The sequence below is a fragment of the Heteronotia binoei genome, chromosome 11, assembly GCF_032191835.1.
Source record: "Heteronotia binoei isolate CCM8104 ecotype False Entrance Well chromosome 11, APGP_CSIRO_Hbin_v1, whole genome shotgun sequence".
Taxonomy (NCBI): Eukaryota; Metazoa; Chordata; class Lepidosauria; order Squamata; family Gekkonidae; genus Heteronotia; species Heteronotia binoei.
Window position 1 is genome coordinate 8,611,957 of NC_083233.1, and position 20,983 is coordinate 8,632,939.

At 47.0% G+C, this 20,983-nt stretch overlaps 1 protein-coding gene across 2 annotated transcripts in view; it reads right to left on the minus strand.

Moving 5' to 3' along the window:
* LOC132579251 (vascular endothelial growth factor receptor kdr-like) overlaps positions 1-20,983 on the minus strand; it is a 242,832-nt gene that overhangs the window by 72,819 nt on the left and 149,030 nt on the right. The window contains exons 15-18 of one of the 2 annotated variants that reach the window (XM_060249494.1): positions 16,676-16,782; positions 12,511-12,646; positions 8,930-9,034; positions 5,074-5,187 (exon numbers count right to left, since the gene is read on the minus strand). In XM_060249494.1, the coding sequence (XP_060105477.1) occupies positions 5,074-5,187; positions 8,930-9,034; positions 12,511-12,646; positions 16,676-16,782 (462 nt within the window). Of the gene's footprint in view, positions 1-5,073; positions 5,191-8,929; positions 9,035-12,510; positions 12,647-16,675; positions 16,783-20,983 lie in introns of both variants that reach the window. The other variant, XM_060249493.1, reaches the window with a different exon arrangement.

Sequence of the window (20,983 nt, forward strand, 5' to 3'; positions counted from 1 at the left end):
GCACCTCCATGAACAATTCCCATAAGGAATGATGGGGAATTGATCCATGGGTATCGGGGGCTCTGGGGCGGGCCCTGTTTTTTGAGGTAGAGGTGCCAAATTTTCAGTATAGCATCTAGTGCCTCTTCCCAAAATGCCCCCCAAGTTTCAAAAGTATTGGACCAGGGGGTCCAATTCTACAAGCCCCAAAAGAAGGTGCCCCTATCCTTCATTATTTTCTATGGAAGGAAGGCATTTTAAAAGGTGTGCTGTCCCTTTAAATGTGATGGCCAGAACTCCCTTGGAGTTCAATTCTGCTTATCACACCTGTGCTCCTGGCTCCGCCCCCAATGTCTCCTGACTCCACCCCCAAAGTCTCCTGGCCCCACCCCCAAAGTCCCCAGATATTTCTTGAATTGGACTTGGCAACCCTAATCATTTGCAATTCCAGGAGACCTCTAGGCCAAACACAGAGGCTGGCAACCCTATTTGATGCACAAGCACAATGTTAAGACAAGTGCCGCAAGTACTTTCCTCCTGCTTCAAGAGACAACATCCCGGTATTAGAGTTCCCTGATCTAGTGAAGCACATTCCATTTTGTATGAATGCTAACTGCGGAGAACATCAGATATTTTTACAAGGCAACCTCGCAGAAGGACGAAAAATGTTGTATCTGAATGCATAATAGGAATTGTTATAAAAGTTTTGCAGATGTCACAAGGCAAAAGCAGTTTCTGGCTTTAATGAGATCTCTTATCCTGTATCTTTGAAGCTCCAGGCTATTTGTCTCTGGCCTACTGTCTGATACTTCAAAGGGGCCTTTAAAAACAAAAGAAACTCTGAAGCTTATTATGTTTGCAAATGTTGACAATATTTTGTCTCCGAAGGGACAGCAGGTTGTATTACTATTATATTGTATGCTAGCCTGAAACCCATGACTTGCTATGGCATTTAGGTAGGAAGGGTATTTTGTTTTTGGAAGATTTATAAACTCAATCGCCATACCGACCGTTATGTAAAATGCCTATTCTGGTTTAGAATTGACTTCTCCTTTTGCTCTGCATAACAACCCTGAGAGGTAGGTTAGGCTGAAAGTCTGCGAGTGGTCTGAAATCACAGTGAACGTTTTCGCACTGACCTTAATCGGGAGCGACGTCCCTCTTCACCGCGCAGCGTCTGCGCGGATTTCGCACTAATTGCTCCGCAGAACCCGGAAGAGCCGCAAAGTCCCGCGGCTTTTGCGTCGCAAATGTAAACTGGCCAAAAACCAGTTTACATTTGCGACACAAAAGCCGCGGGACTTTGCGGCTCTTCCGGGTTCTGCGGAGCAATTAGTGCGAAATCCGCGCAGACGCTGCGCGGTGAAGAGGGACGTCGCTCCCGATTAAGGTCAGTGCGAAAACGCTCAGTGTCTCCTATAGAGTGTCACTCTTTGCTTTAGCAGACAAGAAAACACAGGCTATAGTTGCATCTAAAGAGGGCGATGCTTTTATTTGATTTGTATTTTTTGGTTAGATTGTTTTAATGCTGATATTTGTAATTATGATATCCGTGTCAGATTGTAACAGCCTTGGCCACAGGAGGGAAGCAACCTCCACAGGGTATAATGACAAAGAGTCCAGCCAGCAAAGCAGCCATTTTCTCCAAGGGAGTTGATCTCTGCCATCTGGAGAGCGGTTGTAATTCTGAGTGATTTCCAGCCCTCATCTGGAGAGTGCAACAAGGGTTCACCAGGAGGAACTGGCTGGTTTGGAGAGTGGAGTCTATGGCATTGTATCTGTCTGAGATCTAGTTACAGGAGGACAGATTTCAAAATTAACATTAGGAGAAACTTCCTAATAGAAAGAATGGTACTGGAAGCAGTTACCTTGGGGGCTGCTTGGGTTCTCCCTCTGTGGAGGTCTTGACACTTAGCAGGGATGTTCTAGTTTAGGATTTCCACCATTGAGGAGGTTGGACTAGATGGGCTTTATGGACCTTTCTAAATGCAGGACTTTATGGCAGAATGTAGTAGCAGAATTCTGGACTGTATCACACCAGAATGCAAAAGGAAAATTGAAACTGAGTTCTTGCCTACCTAAGAAAAAAGGTCCTCTGCATGTAGAAAACTAAAATTCCAAGGAGAAAAGGTGAATGCAGCCTCAATGGGCTAGGTTGCTGCATGCATAGAGCCGTTCATGTGGGGAAACACGGACAGCACAAGGCCTGTCCTTAGGCTGCAGTCCAGAACTGTCCCACTTGAGTTTATGGCCTCATTCCGTACAACGAGCAAGGGTTGGTGGAAAGTGCTGTCAAGTCACACCTGATTTATATGGTAACCCCGCAGGGTTTTCAAGGCAAGAGACGGACAGAGGGGGTTTACTATGGCCAGCCTCTGTGTGTCAAGAATGCCTTTTGCCATGAATCGTGGAGACAAGAGTTATGCTTGTATGTAACCTGGGGTCCCGCTTAGCTGCCAGTTTGGTGTAGTGGTTAAGTGTGCGGACTCTTATCCGGGAAAAACGGGTTTGATTCCCCACTCCTCCACTTGCACCTGCTAGCATGGCCTTGGGTCCACCATAGCTCTGGCAGAGGTTGTCCTTGAAAGGGCAGCTGCTGGGAGAGCCCTCTCCAGCCCCACCCACCTCACAGGGTGTCTGTTGTGGGGGAGGAAGGTAAAGGAGATTGTGAGCCGCTCTGAGACTCTTCGGAGTGGAGGGCGGGATAGAAATCCAATATCTTCTTCTTCTTCTTCTTTACTTTCACATACTGGTCTGTTATGTCTGCGGACTGGCCTCGAAGTGCCTCCACGGACGTTATCTGGTTCACAGACTATCACAATCCCTCACAAGTTTAATTTCGGTTAGGTTAGGGGGGCTTGCATTATTTATGGGGGGAAAGGTGACTAGTAGATTTTGGCGCTTTGGCTTTTGAACTATGTAACAGACAGACCCTAGGTATATCATTGGCTTCAGTTTCTGCAAAGACCTGCTTGCCTGCCGTGTCTTTGCTTCTTCAATAAATGCCTTTAATGGAAATAAAGGTGTGTTGATTGGTGAAGAACCGGCACGACTTGACACTGTGAAGTGATCCTGGGCTTCCTTGGGGGCCTTCTATCCAAGTTTAGGGTTGCCAAGTCCAATTAAAGAAAAATCTGGGGACTTTGGGGGCGGAGCCAGGAGACATTGGGGGTGGAGCCAGGAACAAGGATGTGACAAGCATAATTGAACTCCAAGGGAGTTCTGGCCATCACATTTAAAGGGACAGCACGCCTTTTTAAATGCCTTTCTTCCATAGGAAATAATTAAGGATAGGGGCACCATCTTTTGGGGCTCATAGAATTGGACCCTCTGGTCCAATCGTTTTGAAACTTGGGGGGTATTTTGGGGAGAGGCACTAGATGCCATACTGAAAATCTGGTGCCTCTACCTCAAAAAATAGCCCCCCCAGAGCCCCCAATACCCACGGATCAATTCCCTATTATTCCCTATGGGAATCGTTCTCCATAGGGAATAATAGAGTGCCTAGTAGACATTTCCCTCCCCCCCCCACACTTTCTAAAGGGGGGGAGGGCCTCCAAACCAGGGAATCCCCCCTCCCTGCCCCCTCCCTCTCTCTCTCACACACACACAAACTCTTACCATACTTGGTCTTCTGCACAGGAAAAGAAAGGGAGGGGCCATTCTCCATGGAAACGGTTACTTTCCCATGAAGCCCTTCCTGTTTCCTGTTTCCTGTGCAGCCTTAAAGGGACACATTTTAAAACGGATCAGAAGCTCTACAACACGATGCCTAAAGGTATGTTCTCTCTCCCCCCCCCCGCCCCCAGATTTTTTGAGAGCGGGAGAGGAGGACGCAATTTCGGGGGTCCCCCGCCAGGGCGGGGGGGGGGGTTGGGAAGCCTATCCAAGTTCTAGACCATAAAGTTTATTGCCTGTGGCCAAAGGCTGTTACAATCTGACACAAATATTATAATTACAAATATCAGCATTAAAACAATCTAACCAAAAAGTACAAATCAAATCAAAGCATCACCCTCTTTAGATTCAATTGAGTCTCCACCAGCCTGCCGCTTCGCAGCTTTGCGGCTAGGCTGGCAGGGATGGTTTGCCTCCCTGGAGGGAGAGCGGACTGCCGAGCGCGCTTTCAGCCGCGTCTGAAGGTGGGCGGGGCTGTAACGTGCCTCCAGAGGCTTCCGCCCCCGCTCTCCTTCAGTCCCTCGGCGATCATTGGCCCTCCCGCCCACCCTGTTTGTTATGTAGGCATTTGCTGGTCGCCTCTTTGAGCGGGGCCAGGTAGGAATTTTTTACTTCCCGGCTGTTTGGCTTTTGACTGGGGTGTGTGTTTTTGCCTACCCTGCATAGCATATCAGTGGATTGTGGAATTGGCTTCGGGAAGGTACCTTATTATAGGTTGAGGGCCGGTTTTACGGGGTTTATGGCACCATGTGGCCTGGGGAGGATCGGTTAGCCTCCCCCTTTTGGGGAGTTAGGGGTCTGGCAGGATCAACTTTTGGGTATTGGTGACTTGAGATGTGTGAATGCAGACTGTCCTGGAGACTCGATTGGATGGGTGCCTTTTGCTGAGACACGCGTCTGGTGACTGGGCCCTCCAATGTGGGCCTCCCTGCTGGGCCTGCCTGACAGGAGCTGTGATGCACAGCTCCGGCTAGGGGGCCAGGTCTCTCGCCCGCGAAAAAGGCAGGGGAGCAGTCTGTGGAGACCCCTGGCCCTGACCTGGCCGCAGTTCTGGTTGCCCTTGCAGTTGTTATGTTATTTAATAAAGTGGCCCATAGTTTTTACCAACTCTCTTGTGTCCGACTCTTTATTCCGATTTGGGGGGCAACTGTAGCCTGTGTTTTCTTGGCTGCTAAAGCAAAGACTGACACTCTATAGGAGACAAACGGATCTGAGAGAAGAGTCCTAACCAGGGCTGATCTGCTTAGCTTCTGAGATACGAGATTGGCCCAGCCAATGACTCCACCTGGGAATTTAGGCCCTGGGAGAAGCGTTCAGTTTTGCAGACTGCTAAAACGCAATAAAATCCTTACAATGATTTTTTAAAAAACAAACAAACAAATGCAACACGTATCTGACTCATGATCCGCCACTCACCTCCTGGCTTAGTGCAAGCTCCCAGCAAGTTGACTACATTGAGATGGTGTCCAATGTGGATGAGGATCTTCAGTTCAGACATTAGAGCCTTGCACTCATTGGTCGTTGCACACTCTGCTTGAGATAAACGAGACAAAGGCACTTTTACACAACAGGACCTGGCCAGTGTGGCAGACAAAATCCTCTTAATACTTGGAAGGGAAGAAAAACATCAACACAAAAGAAAGGAACAAAAGACCACCCAGGTCCCTTTTGGTAAATTTTTGTTTCTGTCTTCTAATCAAATATGGAACGTCTCCACCTGGAGGGTACTGTCTTGACTTTCAGAATACTATGCCTGGAGTCTCTCTTCCTTCCTCTACAGCTGAGGCGCGACAGCTCATTGTCCTGCAAAACCCCCTCCACCCACATCGTCTGTCAGGATGAGCCTGCCATGTTTTCTAAGATGTATGAACTCTGCGCTAAACTCGAACTATGAACTCTGTAACTTTTGTTTCTTGGAGCTGCTTGAAGACGTATCTATGTAACCATTAAGAAATGTGCAGAAGGGATGGAGAGAAAATGTGTTAGAGAGTCAGGACAAAACTCGCTGGTTATTGCAGTACTCTGGCAACAGAGCAGAAGGATCCAGCTGTTGACATTGATCCCCTAAATAACTCTAAGTAACTCCATCCATGGGAACAAGGGTTAGGTTGGTGGGAGACTTTTTGCCCCCACTTTTTAACTATAACTGTGTGCTTTGTTATTGCTTTCATTATTCCTGGCTTTGGCTGTCCACAGCACAAGACAATACTCTGTATATGAATCCAATAAAGCCTTTTACTCTTTTACTATGAGAATTGGTGACTTGGGTCAATAACTGGCAGAATCTTACATTAAGCCAGGAGTCCCTACATTGTCCCCCAGACTGTCAGTCCCATCAGTCAAATGGCTCCAAACTATGTCCAGTAATGGGGACACAGGAACCAATGGGCTGAATGAAAGTGGAGACTCCATGCAAGAAGCAACAACGTCGGTCAAGCGACCCTATACGCTTGAGAGTGACGGGGAATTGGGAACTGATGCCATGAAGGATGATGGGGACTCGCCACTGAGTAGGAGTCTGTCCAACCCCCCTCTGAGGAGGGGTCTCACTGCATGGAGAGAAAGAGTCTAGGAATGCCCCCCTTGAGAGATGCCAGACTCTCTGTGGGGATTACTGTCTGGGAGGGGAAGACTTTGAGCCAGACAAGACTACAAGTCATTGGAGAGACCTGGATAGACATGGATAGACCTACCTTTAGAGGAATCAGCCCAAGACTGTGGAGTGAGGTGACTGAACTGACAGGGCTGGTTACAGCCTTCAGCAGTGTGCTGGACTATCTGGAAGACCAAGAGAACTGATATTTCTCCTCCCCAAGTCAATGATTGGGCTTGGGGGTCAACTCTGAGATGAGCAAGGATGGGCCAGATGAATTGAAGGAGCCTGGAGTGGAACTGGAGAAAGCGGTGGCTCGAGTAGGCTAGTCTATGCACAAAGAACTGGCCAACATCCACAACAGTTGGTGCCAGGAGATGCAAGACTTCCAGGACCGTGTCCAGTGGATGGTGCAACGGGCTGGAAGCGGAGAAGGGTCGCTGACCCAAAGGAACTGGGATTCTTTCTGGTGCAGTTCCTGCAGGAATGGGGACACACCTTCCCTTTCAAAATGAGCCATGTGAGCTATTTAGGCTCCCTGTTGGGGGAGTTGCCTCCAAGTTGTATATTACCCTTTACAATGTGCAATTCCCTAAGCTTGAGATGGTGCGGGAGTTCCTCCAGGCCCTGCGAGAGCAATTCAAAGATCCACTCAAGCGGGAGAGGGCCCGCACCAAGCTGAAAAAGATGAACATATATATATATATGAACATATATGAAGCTGCTTTCTACTGAATCAGACCCTTGGTCCATCAAAGTCAGTATTGTCTTCTCAGACTGGCAGCGGCTCTCCAGGGTCTCAAGCTGAGGGTTTTCATGCCTACTTGCCTGGACCCTTTTTGGAGATGCCAGCGATTGAACCTGGGACCTTCTGCTTCCCAAGCAGATGCTCTACCACTGAGCCACCGTCCCTCCGCAAGGGAATCTATCGGTACAAGAGTACTCCGCGGAGTTCCAAGCATATGTGGCTAAAGTAAGAGATTGGTCTGAGGCAGTAAAGACAGAGTTTTACCAAGCAGGCTTGAACCCCAACCTAGTGGCGAAAGCAATGGTGCAAGATGACCCTCACACCCTGATGGGGTGGATAAATGGTCTGTGAGATTGAGAATTGGGAGCAGGTGGTAAGACTCCCACAGCAGCAGCACCAAGTCAGTCACGGAAGGGGTGCATGAGGTAGCCGAGGAGAGGAAGGCCAGACCAAGTGCGACCCCCACGCCCCCGGTTCTGAGAGAGTCCAAAGAAGGGAATTGGGATTGTGTTTGAAGTGGGGGGGGGGCGATAATCATTTTGCTGGCTCTTGCCTGAAAGACAGAAAAGGAGAGGCTCTGGAGAAGAGCGTATTGAGACCGAAGCCGGACGGATCCACTACCAGAGTGAAGGCAGGAGCGGCAGTGGCAAAGCAACAAGATAAACCAGCAGGCAGCTCCCCAAGCTTGTCATCCAGGAGCAACACCAAGTTATCCCTGCCATCGGGAAACGACCAAGACCTGCTGTGAGAGGCGTGAAACGGCAGGGAACTGATGCACTACCTCGGGCGAGGAATAAAGGAACTTTGTTTTACGTCCCACCCTAGTCAATCCCTTTACCTTCCCAAGGGGCTGGAAACCTGGGAAGGGAGGCAGAGAAGAGGCTGGCCAAAGCTAGGATCTAGGAGAAGAACTGGCATGGTTAAGGAAAGGAATCACCAGTTACACGGCAAGAAGGAAAAGGGAGTGAGGAATCGGTCCAGTCGCTTGCAGAGACAAAGCAAACACGTTTGTGACACCGATCAAACAATAACAAATTGCAGTCCATGCAATCAGCATGCCAGAGGGATGCAAATGTGGAGGTTATTTGACGGTTCCATCTGCCCCAAGTAGCCACACTGGTTGCTTCGTTTTAATCATGACAAGCCCATCGCCCTTGATTTACTCTGCCGGCATCTCTCCTTCTGAGGCCCTTGAACTCCTCTACATCTGGAAGGTCCAAGATCAAAAGTTTATAGCCAGTTTCAGACCATTCCATTCCATTTGTTTCCCTCCCCACCCCAGAGATCCGCTCCTTCGTGGCTAGGAATACCAGGCGAGGTGTAATCAGCGGCCGAGGACAGAGCCCATCATTATTCACTGTACACTGATATATACACTATGCAGCTGACTTAATTGCTCCCAGATGGCAAAACCTCTGCTCTCTGCATACAATCAATCTGAAATTACAACATCAAAACGAACACAGAGCTGCCAGCTAAAATGGCAGCCCCAGGTCTATTTCCTCCTTCCCCTTTGAGAAAGTGTGGAGTTCAATTTACTGAAAATTTGCATGCCCTCATGCTGTGTGTTTCCCACTTCCTTCTAGCAACTTATGTGGAATGGACATAGGAAAATGCACATCAGAATGATCAACAATACTCCATATTTCTGTGGGAGTGGAGATTCACCTTCCCTTAGCGTTCAACAGGGCTTTTTTTGTAGAAAAAGTCCAGCAGAAACTCATTTGCATATTAGACCACACCCCTGACGTCATCATTGTTTTGCACAGAGCTTTTTGTAGAAAAAGCCCAGGATGACCTAATTTGCCTATTAAGCCACACCCCCTGGCACCAAGCCAGCTGGTGCTGCGTTCCTGCTCAGAAAAGGCGCTGGCTCTCAGTTTTGCAGAACATGTTTTGAGAGGAGTCTGCTGAGACTCAGAGGAGTGTACCTTTAAGCATTTTAACAGCAACTGTTTTGCAGGTTGAAGATTTATCTATGCCAAAAGCAGATGCCTCCACCACCTTCCCAAAAGCACCATGACCCAGAGTTTTACCTAGAGAAGCAAGAGGAAAGAGTGAACCAGAGAGAATTGACAACAGTTTGCATTAGATATAAACAGGGCTGTGTGCCATATGCATAAAAAAATTTCTGCAACAAAGACAATTGCATTCTGCGGCTTATATAAATTATGCAAGACATATTTGCATAACAGCTCTGAGATTTGGCATAATATTTTTCACTGTTCTTGCTATTTTGCATAATATATTCTTCTATTGTTAGTCATGGCAGGAGCCTGGGGTTATGCGGGACACTATCATACAATTTAAAGGGAATCTTTGCAACTATATAGATGAGCAACTTCCTACATCTGAATCCTCCCCCCTCTCCCCTGAGTATTACAGTCTGTGCGTGTTCTGCACTTGCATGGCACTGTGATATGCACACAGCCCTGGGTATAAGAGAGACATGCATATTGTTTGCTTGAGCAAGGTGAGCAAACGTCAGAGCCTTGGTCACATGCAGCAGAGACCAGCAGTCCACAACAGGCTCGTATCACGTGCTGAAACATATGTATAAACTGAACAGAGTTTATGCACATATGTGGTGATACAAGGGTTTTAAAAATGGCATCAAAGACAGCAGACACTGCAGGGAACATAAAGACTGTCAGGCTAAGAATGTGGATAGTCTTGAACGACAATTGCATTCAGGACCTTGCAAATTCATGTAGGTAGATCCAAGTGGACAGTTGTGTTGATCTGAAGCAAAAGAACAAAGCTGGAGTCCAATAGTACCTTTAAGATCAACAAAGCTTTATTCAGAACGTACGCTTTCATGGGCACGCACACTTCATCAGAATTCATGTTTGGTTAGCGCGGCCTGCTACAGTTTTCCCATGCTTTAATCCACTCCATGCCCAGTGCAAAACAAATCTAAACTGAGACAGGAGGAGCTGTGAGCAGAGAATGGTCTCAAAATGAACATATCCCGGGTGGGCTTTGTCGGAGTTGCCCAAAATATGGGGAAGAATCCTTCTCTGTCACCACTTGGAGTCGAACAAACAAGCAAGTGAAATTTTAAGAAAAGGCTGAATGATCAGAAAGCTTCCGAGGGAAATTTTAATCTCGTTCACTGGCACTTTTTAAAAAATGCATGCCAGACAGATATAGCAAACCACTACGGTGTAGACTTTGGAGCTCGATGCATCCTGAAATCCTACAGTTAGTGCAGCAAAGTCCTGTTTTTCATAAGAAGATAATTCGTGAAAAACCTTCTGTCTTCATCCTGTGCCACCATATTGATAGAGAAGGATGCTGTTCCCTTCTGCAAAACATGAGGACTGGGTCTGCAGACGCTTCGGAGGACTGTCAGTCTTTGTGTCAGGAGGACCTCAAGGACAACGATGCAATTGCCTCCTGTGCTGAGCTCACCTCATTCCCCATGCTGAACTGTGCACATCCTTTGCATGCAGCAGGCCCCAGAGTCAGTCCCTAGTGCGGGAATTCTCAACACGGCACCACCAACACCCTTTCTGGTACCCGCCAAGTGTTTTTAGAAAGTGGGAGGGGCCAGATGGAGCTTTCACCCAGAAGGGCTTTTGAGTGCCTGTGTGGATTTTTGAAGAACAAAAAGAAAAGGGGGGGGGGGGGAGGAAATGCCAGGTGCCAGAAGACATATGGACATATGAAGCTGCCTTATACTGAATCAGACCCTTGGTCCATCAAAGTCAGTATTGTCTTCTCAGACTGGCAGCGGCTCTCCAGGGGCTCAAGCTGAGGTTTTTCACACCTATTTGCCTGGACCCTTTTTTTGGAGATGCCGGGGATTGAACCTGGGACCTTCTGCTTCCCAAGCAGATGCTCTACCACTGAGCCACCGTCCCTCCCCTGCTCTCCAGGGTCTCAAGCTGAGGTTTTTCACACCTATTTGCCTGGACCCTTTTTAGTTGGAGATGCCGGGGATTGAACCTGGGACCTTCTGCTTCCCAAGCAGATGCTCTACCACTGAGCCACCGTCCCTCCCCAAAACATATGAAGCTGCCTTCTACTGAATCAGACCCTTGGTCCATCTAAGTCAGTATTGTCTTCTCAGACTGGCAGCGGCTCTCCAGGGTCTCAAGCTGAGGTTTTTCACACCTATTTGCCTGGACCCTTTTTTGGAGACGTCGGGGATTGAACCTGGGACCTTCTGCTTCCCAAGCAGATGCTCTACCACTGAGTTTGGGAAGCAGAAGGTCCCAGGTTCAATCCCCGGCATCTCTAACTAAAAGGGTCCAGGCAAAGAGGTGTGAAAAACCTCAGCTTGAGACCCTGGAGAGCCGCTGCCAGTCTGAGAAGACAATACTGACTTTGATGGACCAAGGGTCTGATTCAGTATAAGGCAGCTTCATATATGTTCATATGTGGCAAGTAAAAGGGCATATACTGGAATCTGTGGTCAGTTAGCATTTGAGAAAAATGTTGATTACCATCCCATGGAATATGTTGCTAATGCAATTAAGTTCTTGTCAAATTATCCTTTTCCACTTTCCTATTTGTGCTTTATGAGCACTTTTGGAGCTTATCTTGAGGACTACTGTGAACATCTCCGAAAGATACATCTCAATATAGTTTGGAAAGCAACACTGGACAAACAACACTGGACAGCAGACTGATGTATTACTGTACAGAGTCCTGCTATGTAGGTTTTGTCAGGGGGGGAATCAGAGCATTCATCTAGGGCTCGAACCGTCCACAGCAGTTATTGATTTTATTTTTTGTTTTTATTTACTTTAAATTTCTATCCTGCCCTCTCTGCAAGCGGACTCAGTTCTGATTCCCCCTGATGAAAACATGCAGCGGCTTTGTACAGTAATAAATCAGTCAGCTATCTTCTGGCATTTTCCCCTTTCTGTTCTGTTGGCACATTGCTGGGCGCGGCCCATTTCTCCTTCATCCTTGGATTTTTAAAGGACATTGCTTCAACAGTAGCTGCCGTCGCAGCATGAGGATCTCTGCTGTGTGATTGAAGGTATGCAATATTTTAAAACAATGTGTTCATTTTAAAGGCATCCTAAGAAGAAGAGCTTCTGTCTGAAACGTTGAAGAGTTACTGTTAAGAGTCACGCATCACCTCACTCCCTGCCGCCTCTTGCAGCAGCCATTTTGCGGCTAGGTTCTCCACCCTGTGTCAGAACTTCAAAATTTCCCACAGGTTCAAAAACGTTGGGAACCCTTGCCATACTGGCTTCAGTTGCAGGATCCTGGGTAACCGGAAGTAAGAAAGACATCTGAAAAATCTCTGCCACTGAGAATGGACCATGCTGAGCTAGAAGGACAGTTCCATATATTCACAGCTCACAGAGGACGACAATATAGCCCCAGAAGGCCAGGCCAGGGCCTGCGTGAACTTTGTGTACGCTTTAGAGCACACCCTACTAAGGTACTTCGCAATGCACAGAGCCACTGATTCAGCAGCCATTTCACCAGAACATCCGCCTAGCCAAGGAGTCCCAAAGTGTTCACCTTGATGCTGCCACCCCTCACTTACCCAGGCGCAACCTGTCCCTGGGGAATTCCCATTTGCTGCTATCATATGGGAGACGCTCACATTGTTCATCCAGAGGCATCTCCTCTGGATCCATTATGATGGACAGGTATCCTGTTTTAATATCTGTGGCATCCGGCTGCAAGGGTGGGGGGAGGGGAGAGAAACTTTGTTAATAGGCTTAAACTTATCACAGTTCATGGAACAGAGCCATTAGAAAAACTGATCACTGTAGAAGAAGAAGAAGAAGAAGATATTGGATTTATATCCCGCCCTCCACTCCGAAGAGTCTCAGAGCGGCTCACAATCTCCTTTACCTTCCTCCCCCACAACAGACACCCTGTGAGGTGGGTGGGGCTGGAGAGGGCTCTCACAGCAGCTGCCCTTTCAAGGACAACCTCTGCCAGAGCTATGGCTGACCCAAGGCCAATCCAGCAGGTGCAAGTGGAGGAGTGGGGAATCAAACCTGGTTCTCCCAGATAAGAGTCCGCATACTTAACCCTTACACCAAACTGGCTCTCCAGAGTAGTCTGGAGATCTGCTATCATTCTGGGGGACCAGACCCATATAAGAATCTGCATGTTTCCCCCTGTGGGGCAAACCACCAAGGGCCACCTAGGGCCATTTCAGGTCCAGAAAATGGCACGGGAGGAGGCTATGCACAAATACCATGGTCCCTATCTGAATTGGGTATTCATGTGCCCAGTTTTAAAGTGCAGTCTTGTATTTGCCACCTTTTTACACATAGAAGGGGTTATGGTCACAGAGAGTGGTTTAAGCTGGCAAGAGACCACTTTCCCATTTGTTAATTTTCCCAAGGAACAAAAGAAGACTCAAGGTCTTTGCAGAGTGGCCAAGAAATAAAGGAGCCACATAAATGAGATGACCTTGTAGGCTGGGCTAAGACCTTAAGAAATCAAATGGACTTGTTTAATTGTGATCATAAAACACAATCCAAAGGGCTTTTAAAATGTATTTTTATTTTTGGATTCGCAGTATGTTCACTGGTCAAAAAGGTGAAGAAGACTTGGGAGAGGGGCATGAATCTGCCACAGTGCAAAACTAGACAGTTACACCCTTCTAAAATCACTTAGAATCATAGAATCATAGAGTTGGAAGGGACCTCCAGGGTCATCTAGTCCAACCCCCTGTACAATGCAGGAATCTCACAAACACCGCCCCCTAAATTCACAGGATCTTCATTGCTGTCAGATGGCCATCTAGCCTCTGTTTAAAAACCTCCAAGGAAGGAGAGCCCACCACCTCCTGAGGAAGCCTGTTCCACTGAGGAATCACTCTAATGGTAGGAAGTTCTTCCTAATAGAACCATAGAGTTGGAAGGAACCTCCAGAGTCATCTAGTCCAACCCCCTGCACAATGCAGGAATCTCACAAACACCGCCCCCTAAATTCACAGGATCTTCATTGCTGTCAGATGGTCCTCTAGCCTCTGTTTAAAAACCTCCAAGGAAGGAGAGCCCACCACCTCCCGAGAAAGCCTGTTCCACTGAGGAATCACTCTAACGGTCAGGAAGTTCTTCCTAATGTTGAGCCGGAAACTCTTTTGATTTAATTTCAACCCACTGGTTCTGGTCCTACCTTCCGGGGCCACAGAAAACAATTCCACACTCTATATGACAGCCCTTCAAGTACTTGAAGATGGTGATCGTATCACCTCTCAGCCGCCTTCTCTCTAGGCTAAACATCTCCAGCTCCTTCAACCTTTCTTTACAGGACTTGGTCTCCAGACCCCTCACCATCTTCGTTGCCCTCCTCTGGACCCTTTCCAGCTTGTCCATATCCTTCTTAAAATGCGGTGCCCAAAACTGAACACAATACTCCAGGTGAGGTCTTACCAGAGCAGAGTAAAGCGATACCATCACTTCACGTGATCTGGACACTGTACTTCTGTTAATACTGGGCTGTATTGCATTTGCCTTTTTAGCCACCGCATCATACTGTTGACTCATGTTCAGCGTATGATCCACTAAGACCCCTAGATCCTTTTCGCACATACTACTGCTAAGACAAGTCTCCCCACCCTATAACCATGCATTGGATTTTTCCTACCTAAATGCAGAACTTTACATTTATCCCTGTTAAAATTCATTTTTAATGGTTTTAGTCCAGTTTTCCAGCCTGTCAAGGTCATCCTGTATCCTGTTTCTATCTTCTACTGTATTTGCAACCCGTCCCACTTCTGTCAATGGTCTTGTGTGTGTGTAAAGTGCCTCAAGTCACAGCTGACATTGTGACCCCAGCAAGGGGCTGTCAAGGCAAGTGAGAAGCAGAGGTGGTTGGCCAGTGCTATTTTCCTTGGAGGTCTCCCTTCCGAGTACCAACTCAGCTACTGAGATCTGATGAGATTGGGCTCTACCATGCTGCCTTCCCTTCTATATCAATGGCCTCAGAAGGATGTCATTCTGTTTAGGATCACACTTTAACTGTTTTAACTAGCATAGGCTCCATCACATTTGTGTTTATCACATTTAGATACACAGTTCACAGATGTAATCTTTCTTCCATTGGAGGCAATAGCAAAAAACTAATTCCATTTCAATGTAATTGGACAGCAGCCAGAATAATTTCTTAGCAATTCTATTAGTGTGGCTGAGTCTAGCACTGAGTCAAGACTACTTATCTATTTTCCTTTGAGTCCAGTGACACCTTTAAGTCCAACAAGTTTAATTTTGGGTATAAGCTTGCGTATGCCTACACAAAAAAGCTTACACCCAGAATTAAACTTAATTTTTACTTAATCTTAAAGGTGCCACTGGACTTTAACTTTGTTCTAGTGTTCAGACCAATATCTGAATCTACCTACGTTTCTGTTTGGTTTTTCAAGTATCAAAAGGTAACTGCTTTTGGGGGAAATTTCTGACACTCGTTGTAAAAGAAGATATTGGATTTATATCCCGCCCTCTACTCCGAAGAGTCTCAGAGCGGCTCACAATCTCCTTTCCCTTCCTCCCCCACAACAGACACCCTGTGAGGTGGGTGGGGCTGAGAGGGCTCTCCCAGCAGCTGCCCTTTCAAGGACAACCTCTGCCAGAGCTATGGCTAACCCGAGGCCATGCTAGCAGGTGCAAGTGGAGGAGTGGGGAATCAAACCCCGTTCTCCCAGATAAGAGTCCGCACACTTAACCACTACACCAAACTGGCTCTCCTTTCTCTTAAAATGGTAGAGCACTTACAGACCGGCTATGAACATAGTTGTACGTTTTTAATGCTGTTAGGTGCTCTTTCCCTCTGTAGCCTCAGTCGGATGACTGGCCCTAGCAATTTTGCTAAAATGGTGCATCATCACATGAACAAGTATGCTTGATACTGATGAACATGTGTACAAATGTTTATAACAAACCTGACACCAACCCACATTTTCCAGAGACAGCTGAGGGACTGTATACTTCAACCCCATTGAGTTCAACAGGGATTCAATTCATGGATCTTCCCCTGGGATGTATTTATTTAAATATCATGGAATAATTTGAAAAACTACTAACTGCATTTTAGGGGAAAACCTTGTTAAGAAATCTCAGTCTAGAAAGACAAGTCTATTCCACATTCTGATTTTTTTCTTATTACTAGAAAACTGCTGAGCTCTAATAAAGAGTGAGACTCGTTACTGGTCACTTCATGAAGGGGAGAAACTGAACAGATGCTCCGAAAGCCACAAACGTAGTGGGCGAAGTACTGAAGTGTGCAGAATCCTTTCAGAAACCATTTTGAGGGTGACTTGAAATACCATTTCATGGAGAAACTATGCATCCATCATTAAAAAAAAGTCTGAGATGACACAGGAGAATCTGATGTTCCATCTCTTCCAGTTCTAGTGTTGGATCAATTTAGGATTTAAGCTACGAAGCCAAGCCCTACGGCAATAATGACTAATGGGTAGCCCAGTGATCCTTCCAAAAATGTCTTCAGATCCTACAAAACATGGTTTCTCTATGCTGATGTCACACCTCAACATGTACATTTCTGTAAACGGTGTTGCCTCTCTGAGAACCGTCTGTACTGCTAGACAAGAGGTGATTCTATTAAGAAGCTGCTAACTCTCCCCTCAGACGATTATCAGTAGAACCCAGCAGCCCCTCATGTCCACCCAAGTCCTTCATGTACTAAAGAACCTCTGTGTCCCGTTTCTAACATGATGAAGGTCCTCTTACTTTTCTCAGTTTCCGTATAAAGAGGGTCAGGAGGAGCCAGAAGAGGGTGGCTGCTAAACCGGTGCAAACCAAAATGATGACTTCAATGTTGGATTTCTCTTCAGAGCCTGCAACAAAATATGTGGTTAGATTTCAGCCTGATGCTCCTGCACTGACCGACATCACACATCTGAGCAGGAACAAGGGAAGCTGGCCACAACAGACTATGAAAAAGACAGAACTGCACTAGGTAAGTTTGCTTGCATGGCGCTCTGCTGTTCCTTGACACAAGGGACTGGCTCTCAGGCACTCCCACCAGGGATCAGAATAAAGAACACCAATGGATTGGAAATCCATGGGATAAAATAAAAAATCATTGTACAGCATTTAGCATTTTAAGGTGCCACAGAAATCAAATTTGAAGACCCACCAGTGGCCTTTGGAAGATGACCTTTCCACCATACGTCATAAATTTTAGCTGTTATGGATCACATCCTGTCATTTTTCCTCTGAACTGAACCCACCACATGCTGTTGTGCAGGAAAGATCTCCTCATTTTAAGTTCCAAACAGCATTTTCAGATCTCCCCCTCTATCTGCACAGCTAAAGCGGGCACTATGGTTCTGCAACTGAAACTCTGAATGTCCATCAGGACCGGAGAAGAAGTAAAAGATGCCAGGTAGATACGACAATAGCAAACGACTTCCCTGATATGGGTGTGTTGGATGAAGAGGTCCATCCTCTTCATGCTACCGTGAACCTTCACCAAAGGCAGAATTTCAATGTGACCTTTAAACTCCCTGCTTGGGCAAAATGTCTGAGGAACTCTGTGGGAAACAAAATACTAGTAATACTAGTAAGACTTGTATGGAGTCTCTCCTATAAGGAGTGTAGGTTTGGAAAGACCATGTCCCCTTTCTCTGAATCCTCAGCATCTAACAGGAGTTCTGCTCCCTAAATACATTGATCTCAGAAGCGACAGTTTTTTCCTCAGATCATGTCCTACAGTTTCAGAGGGTTAGATGTATTTGTTAGATATAGCGAAAAAAGACAGGAGTCTTGTGGTATTTCAGCCCAATGGGTCCAATGGCATTCATTCCTGCCCCTCACAGGCAATGTGAGAAGCCCAAGGCCAAATGGAAGCTGCAGGCCATGTATTACCCAGGCAGCATGGGATGGCACTGCCCAATGGCGGCTTCGACACCACCAGCATAATGGAATATGGTGGATCCATGTGGCTCTCTTCTTCTAGCGGTAACACTTTCTGATCTTTCCCCATGCCTGGTTACACAAATCCTTTAGGAACTGCATGTTATTTGTGGGAATTCTTTCCCTGCACACAATTCACAGTCATGTGCGACAGAGCAAAGAGAAGAGAAGAGGGGAAGTTTTTGTTCTGTTCATGTAGATAAGCCCTGGCCTTAAGTCCATCTGGATTTGTGACCATTCTCTCCCTTCAATCAACTGCTAAGATCTCAGAGAGGCCTGAGAGGAACAGAACAGAGCAGAGCAGCTCTGATAAGCTGAGACAGCTGGAGAAGTTGCTAAGAATTTCTGCGTTTTGAAAGACTTCATTCTGAGGCTTGGGTGACTGCTGAAAAGGCTGAGTTGTGATAGCTGGGGAACTGCTGTACGTTTGGGTGAGTGGGCTAAAGGTGAAAGTGATTGATTGATTGATTGAGAGTAATTGTTGATGATTGCTTAGGAGTGGTCTGCTCCACCCTCTTTGCATTTTAAGCTGCGCCTTGCCAAAGGCGCGAGCCTTTGGCGCGAGCCGAAGGGCGAGAGCTAAAGGGCTCTTGGCCTGTGGCTCTTTGCCTGGGGGCTTCCTAAGGACCAGGAACCCAGATCCCTGATTTCCTTGTTCTCCCAATAAGGTAAGTTGACCTTCCAGAAGGGGAGCCACGTAAACAACAGCATTTAAAGAGGACTGTATATTTAATATATATATCATGAAGGTAGAATGCCAGCAGGGGGGTGGGGGCTTTCCAGTGTTTTGCAATGAGTGTCACATGTATGACTATCTGCCCACAGGACAGAAGTCTTGGGTGTGTGCTCGATGCAAGGAGCTCCTGGTCCTCAGGGAACGAGTTCGTACCCTTGAGGCCGAGGTGACTGCCCTGGAGAAGCAGAGACGGTCAGTTAGGCAATTGGGGAAGACTCTTGGGGGCGTATTAGATGAGCCCCACTCTGAATGTGGCAGCCCCGTTGCTGCCAGAGAGCGTGAGGGTCTAGAGGGAACAGGGCACCTTGCTGAGGATAAGGGGAATGCGCCCTCAGAAGGGACCTCTTCTTCGGTTGGTGAGCGGGTATCCTTTCGCGCCAAGGAACCATCCCTGGGCAGGGGGAGAGGGGGGGTCTTGGTAGTTGGTGATTCGATCCTTAGGCAAGTAGACAGCTGGGTGGCGAAACCGCGTATTGACCGTATGGTGACTTGCCTGCCTGGTGCGAAGGTAGCGGACATTACGCGTGTAGTAGATAGGCTGATAGACAGTGCTGGGGAGGAGCCTGTGGTCATGGTGCATGTTGGCACCAACGATGTGGGGAAATGCAGTCGTGAGGTCCTGGAGGAGAAATTTAGGCTGCTAGGTGGGAGACTTAAGGCCAGGACCTCCAAGGTGGCCTTCTCGGAAGTGCTACCTGTTCCACGTGCAGGACAGGAGAGACAGGCGCAAATTAGAAGTCTCAATGTGTGGATGAGACGATGGTGTAAGGAGGAAGGGTTTAAGTTTGTTAGGCACTGGGATGCTTTCTGGAACAAGCCGGAGCTGTACAAAAGAGACGGTCTCCACTTGTCTCCGGATGGAACCAGGCTGCTGGCGCTTAAAATCAAAAAGGTGGCAGAGCAGTTTTTAAACTAAATCTTGGGGGAAAGCCGACAGGAGATGGAATGTCTCTGGTTCGGGAGGACTCGTCTCAAAGAGATGGAGGGTTGGCTTCTATTTTTCTACCGAGTAACGGATCAGAGTTGTCCACTGTGATGGTGACAAACAGTATGGACTGTCTGCTAGAGTCTCGAGGCGGCAGGAGAGAGGTGGCGGGCCTAGCTTGCTTGGGAAATTATAAATGTTTGTATGCAAATACTAGAAGTGTCCGAAGTAAAATTGGTGAATTGGAATGTTTAGTGTTGGGAGAAAACATAGACATTGTGGGAATTTCAGAAACTTGGTGGAATGAGGAGAATCAGTGGGACACGGTGATTCCTGGATATAAGTTATATCGGAAGGATAGGGAGGGAAGGGTTGGAGGTGGGGTGGCTCTGTATGTCAGAGAGGATATACGGTCCAGTAAGACTGAGGTCAGAGAATTAGATTCCCTTTTAGAAATGCTTTGGGTTGAAATAGAGGGCCCAAAAGGAAATTTAACTATGGGAGTTTGTTATCGCCCACCAAATCAAAAGAGAGAGGACGATTATAATATGATGGAGGGATTAAAGATAGCGGCTAAACGTAAAAACTGTGTCGTAATAGGTGATTTTAACTACCCGCAGATTGATTGGGTCAATATGTGTTCTGGTCGAGAGAAAGAGATTGAGTTTCTTGATGCTCTCAATGACTGTGCTATGGAGCAGATGGTCTCAGAACCTACCAGGGGTGGGGCGATCCTGGATCTGGTCCTAAGTAATGCCCAAGACTTGGTGAGAGACGTAAAAGTGATTGCGCCGCTTGGGAACAGTGACCATAATGTTATTGATTTCACCATTTGTATAAATAGGGAGTTGCCCAAAAAGACCGCCACAACCACATTTAACTTTAAAAGGGGTAAATTCTCTGAGATGAGGAGGCATGTGAGGAGGAAACTGAAAGGAAAGGTAAATACGGTCAAAACCCTTGGGGAAGCTTGGAGACTATTTAAAACTATAATCCTAGAAGCTCAGATAAAATACATACCACAAGTTAGGAAAGGCACAAACAGGTATAAGAAGAGGCCAGCATGGTTAACAAACAAAGTAATGGAAGCTGTAAAAGGTAAGAAGGACTCCTTTAAGCGGTGGAAAACCAGTCCAAGTGAGATTAATAAAAGGGAACACAGGCAGTGGCAAATCAAATGCAAGACTGTGATCAGGCAGGCAAAAAGGGACTATGAGGAGCATATTGCAAAAAACATAAAGACCAACAATAAAAATTTCTTCAAATATATTAGAAGTAGGAAACCAGCCAGGGAAGCAGTGGGGCCCTTGGATGACCATGGGGTAAAAGGATTACTGAAGGAGGATGGGGAAATGGCTGAGAAGCTGAACGCATTTTTTGCCTCCGTCTTCATCGTGGAAGATGAGAAGTGTTTGCCCGCCCCAGAACCACTAATATTGGAAGGGGTGTTGAAAGACCT